Here is a 4304-nt window from a genome sequence, read left to right on the forward strand (position 1 = left end):
GATTAATAAGAGTAATTTATTAATTTAGTTACTTTATTCTTTCCTTTATTATTTTATTAGCAAATTAAAAATATTTAAATAACAGTTTACTAATTTAACATTTTATTTAAGAATAATTTATTTATTTTTTATTTGAGAAATTTAACAATTTAATAAAAAGTCTTAAATACCACTCATGGGTAACAAAGTCAAATTATTTTCATCTCCCAAATATTACCTAGGGTAATCTTAAATATTAATTGAAAATGTAAAACTATGTAACTCTCTAGAAAATGATTAATGTCCGGTCCAACGAAACATGTTACACTCAAATAACGGAACGAATCAAAGTTTTAATCTTAATTGAAAAATATTCACATTTAGTGTTTGATCGTGAGGAAACATGCGGGGGGTCCAAAACAACAATGCTTCTCGAAGGAAATCAGATTATCCGCACTCAAAATTTGACACATTCGATGTATACGTGGTTTTTGGACCAAAGTGAAAGAATTTAAATTTCAACGTGTTCTTAACTAATTTAAATAAAAAGTCTTCATCGTCTAATCTTAATTCAACGATCAGAAATGTAAACATCGTAAATACGTTAAAACAAAATGTCTTCATCATCTCATCTAATCTTAATTCAACGATCAAGAATGCAAACTTCGTAAATGCGTCAAACAAACTTTGACCATAGAGAAGCTTGGTGGTATTGACTCTTGAGGGGAGGGGTAGTATAGTAATTAGGAAGAAGCATATTTGTTGGAGAATGGAAAGTACATATATTTAGGAAATGTGGGTGATATAGGAAATTAATTTTTGAGGAAAACAGCCCACTCCCATTCCCATCTTCTTCAATATTGTCTGTACTTCTTCTGTCTCCAGTGTCCCTCTGTTTTTCTACTCACCTTTGACACAATACCCACACTTTTTAAAGAGAGACAAAAATCAGTGTTCTACTACTCTGTTTCTTTGTCTCTTATTTCTTCTTCTTCTTCTTCTTCTTTTGTCTTGTTTATTACACTCTTCAATTCAATGGGAGAAACCTTAAACCCTACTGCTCCAGAGTTTAATCCAAACAGCTACATTCCCATTCCAGTCGCCGTCGGTATTCCCTACCCCTATCCACCCTACGCCGTCACACCGCCGCCGCACCTTTCCACAATACCCACCCGCTCTATTCTCCTCAGTCCCGCCCCTCCCACCCCTGAAACTGACCTCCGAAAAGACCTTTCAGCTTTCGGTGAAGTGAGAGCCGTTCAAACGGACTCATTCCGTAACGGAGTCATAACTGCTCATTACTATGATCTTAGACACGCAGAGACGGCGTTTGCCGCTATTCGGACTCATCACGTCCTCTGCGCTGCCTATTTCAACCCTCTATCTTATTCCCAAATTTTCCCCACGCCACTACCTCCGCCGCCACCGGGTCTCGTCGCCGGTGCACCGCTGTGGGCCCATTATGTACTCTCCGATGCTCAGAATCAAGGAACCCTAGTTGTTTTCAACTTAGATGACGACGTTTCTTCTGATCAGCTGCAACAAGTTTTCGGAGCTTTTGGTATTTAATAATCTATTCATTTTTATTAAATTTTAATTATTTCATTGTTTATTGTTAGCCTTTTTTGTTTCAGAAATGAGATCTGAAAGTAGTGTGCTTTTTAATAGAAAAAAAAATGAAAAAGCTTAATAGGACATGTCTCTATCGTAATCTTTGTGTGTGTGCCCCACTTTACTCATTCGTGTTTTGTTTCTGAATTTTATTTTTAATGATTATAGGAGCAATTAAGGAAGTGAGGGATACACCATGGAAGAAAAGGAATCAAAGTTTTGTTGAGTTTTTCGACATAAGAGATGCTGAAAAAGCTTTGAAAGAATTGAATGGCAAAGAGATTAATGGAAAACCAATTGCTATTGAGTTTAGTAAACCAAAATTATTTCATTCTGAACCCAATGCTTATATCTCTAATAAGCCTTTTAATTACAACCTTAATCCACCTCCTTCCCCGCGACGTCATTTTGCTTCACAACCTCATTCACCACAATTATCTCACAAGAGTTTGACATTTAACCGGGTAAACCACAATAGGATTGGTTCAATGGGTTCATTGAAGGGTGAAGAGAGGTATCCTTTTGTTAGAGTTCAAAGTAGAGAGAGTTTTGGGGAAAGTGCTTGGAGTTGGAAGGGGAAGTTAGCAAAGAGACATGAAAATCGTTTTCTAATCAAAGAAGATGCCATTGTTGAATCTGATCCTAGAACCACTCTCATGATCAAAAACATACCCAACAAATACAGGTCCGTCTTTTTTTAATGTGCTTTTGTATTATTATTGAGCTATAGTAAAGTAATGTTATTTTATTATGTGAAATTTGGTTTGACTCTATAGTCAGAAGTTACTGTTGAATATGCTGGACAACCACTGTGTACACTGCAATGAGCAGCTAGGCGACGGCGAGCCTCTCTCCTCCTATGACTTTGTGTATCTTCCTATAGATTTTAAGTAAGTAGAAGTAATTTCATTTTCATTGTGTTCTTTTGGAATTGTGCAACATTATTTTATTATTATGTAACCAGTGCCGAATAGTAGTAGTATATTATTAGTACTAATATACAAATGACAAATATGTGATATATAGGAACAAATGCAACGTGGGATATGGATTCGTGAATATGACATCTCCTGAGGCAACGCTAAGATTCTACAAGGCCTTCCAGCACCAACATTGGGAGGTCTTCAATTCTAGAAAAATTTGCCAACTCACATACGCAAGAGTTCAGGTATTTAACTACTACATTATATGTATATATTGTTTTGGTTACATATAGTCTGATAGCACTTGGGTGACGTTGGGCTTCCAATGTTATGTGATATTGGTCAATCATGATATGTCACATTTCACAATTTTTGTTAAAATATAACAAAAAAAAACTACTTGTTACATTGTGATTGATCAATGTCAGATGACATTGGTACGTACCTCAATGTCATCTAAGTATCAATGGCATCTAAGTGCTATCCACCGGCCACCGTAGTCCACATGAATAAGTCACATAATCACATGATGATTTGTTGAGAAAATAAACTTGTGTATTTTTTTTTTTAATTTATGAAAAGGGTTTGGAATCGTTGAAAGAGCATTTTAAGAACTCAAAGTTCCCGTGTGAGATGGAGCATTACCTGCCAGTGGTGTTTTCACCGCCTCGAGATGGAAAACAATTGACGGAGCCAATTCCAGTGGCGGGGAACATGCTACAAATTGGTGCTGCTCCTTCTGTAGCTGATGAGATGGAAGGTCAAGATCATAGAGTAGGTAGTGGTGGCTGTGACGTGATCAGCAGAAAAAGTGGCGGCATAGGTGATGATGATGATGATAAAACAGATGTGAAGTGAAGTAAAGAAGCTGGGTGTGTAATAGTGTACATGAATGTGCATTAATTTACCTAGCACATCAAGAATTAAAGGTGGTTGTTGAGCAACGAGCCACACTTGTGTTCTCTTTTCATAGTGCTCTCTGCTCTGCTCACAAGACCCACCATCTTTGAACCTCTTGCTGCTCGCTGCTCACTACCAATTTCTTTAGTTTTTTCATTTGTTTTCTTTAATTTTTCAGTCTAGTTTCTTATGTCCTTTTTAAATTTAATCTCTAGTCTAGTCTTATAGAGGTCCTTGCACTTCAGATGTACTAGTATTTTCTTCTCTTATAAGTTTAAATTTCAATGTTTTTAATATGTTATTTATTGGATAGTACTACCTTGAAACGGTGGATAGCATAGGGACGGTTTTTAAGGCTGTTAGTTATTATTTTACGTTTATTATATAGTAACATTGGAACGGTAGATAATATATTGTTTTAGCAAGTGTATGTAAGGGAGATAACACTCGACGGATATGTTAGAATAATTTTACACAAGCTGCAAAATATAGTTTTAGAAAACTGTGGTGGACCGTCGTGATTCTAACATATCCAACATGATATCAAACATATGTCTAGTTCATATTTGATATCACAGGAAACCACCACCATTTTGACAAACACACTAAGCTCTGTATAGTCAACTTTTTAAATGACTCTTGTTATTAGGAGTGTACATGAGTCGAACTATTCCATTAAATCGGACTACAAAACCTAGATTGATCCACTAAAATTAGGTTGAAGCCGCGGGTAAATGATGTTTTCAAAATAAAATACACCTTAAAAATTTAAAATCTTAACCTTTTCTTCCAAAAACTTGAAATTGCCTTGACGACACCTTCAAATACATGCCAAAAATTGAACTTTTGCAGGAAAAAATTTGCAAATACCCTTGACGACACCTTAAATAT

At 35.8% G+C, this 4304-nt stretch overlaps 1 protein-coding gene across 1 annotated transcript; it reads left to right on the forward strand.

Annotated features, from left to right (window-relative positions):
- The first annotated feature begins 793 nt into the window (after positions 1 to 793).
- On the forward strand, positions 794 to 3707 carry LOC11418093 (protein terminal ear1 homolog). The gene is made up of 5 exons (XM_003601830.4): positions 794 to 1540; positions 1759 to 2275; positions 2367 to 2480; positions 2617 to 2758; positions 3096 to 3707. The coding sequence occupies exons 1-5, from the start codon at positions 1015 to 1017 to the stop codon at positions 3369 to 3371; spliced, it is 1575 nt and encodes a 524-aa protein (XP_003601878.1). The 5' UTR covers positions 794 to 1014; the 3' UTR covers positions 3372 to 3707.
- Positions 3708 to 4304: the final 597 nt, after the last annotated feature.

Source organism: Medicago truncatula, chromosome 3 (assembly GCF_003473485.1).
Source record: "Medicago truncatula cultivar Jemalong A17 chromosome 3, MtrunA17r5.0-ANR, whole genome shotgun sequence".
Classification (NCBI taxonomy): domain Eukaryota; kingdom Viridiplantae; phylum Streptophyta; class Magnoliopsida; order Fabales; family Fabaceae; genus Medicago; species Medicago truncatula.

What these genes read in the sequence shown, in the direction of transcription:
- LOC11418093 (XM_003601830.4), top strand. Translation starts at nt 1,015, where the DNA reads ATGGGAGAAACCTTAAACCCTACTGCTCCAGAGTTTAATCCAAACAGC. An exon ending in AACATACCCAACAAATACAG is followed by an intron (nt 2,276 to 2,366) that starts GTCCGTCTTTTT and finishes TTGACTCTATAG; the next exon opens with TCAGAAGTTACTGTTGAATA. An exon ending in TATCTTCCTATAGATTTTAA is followed by an intron (nt 2,481 to 2,616) that starts GTAAGTAGAAGT and finishes TGTGATATATAG; the next exon opens with GAACAAATGCAACGTGGGAT.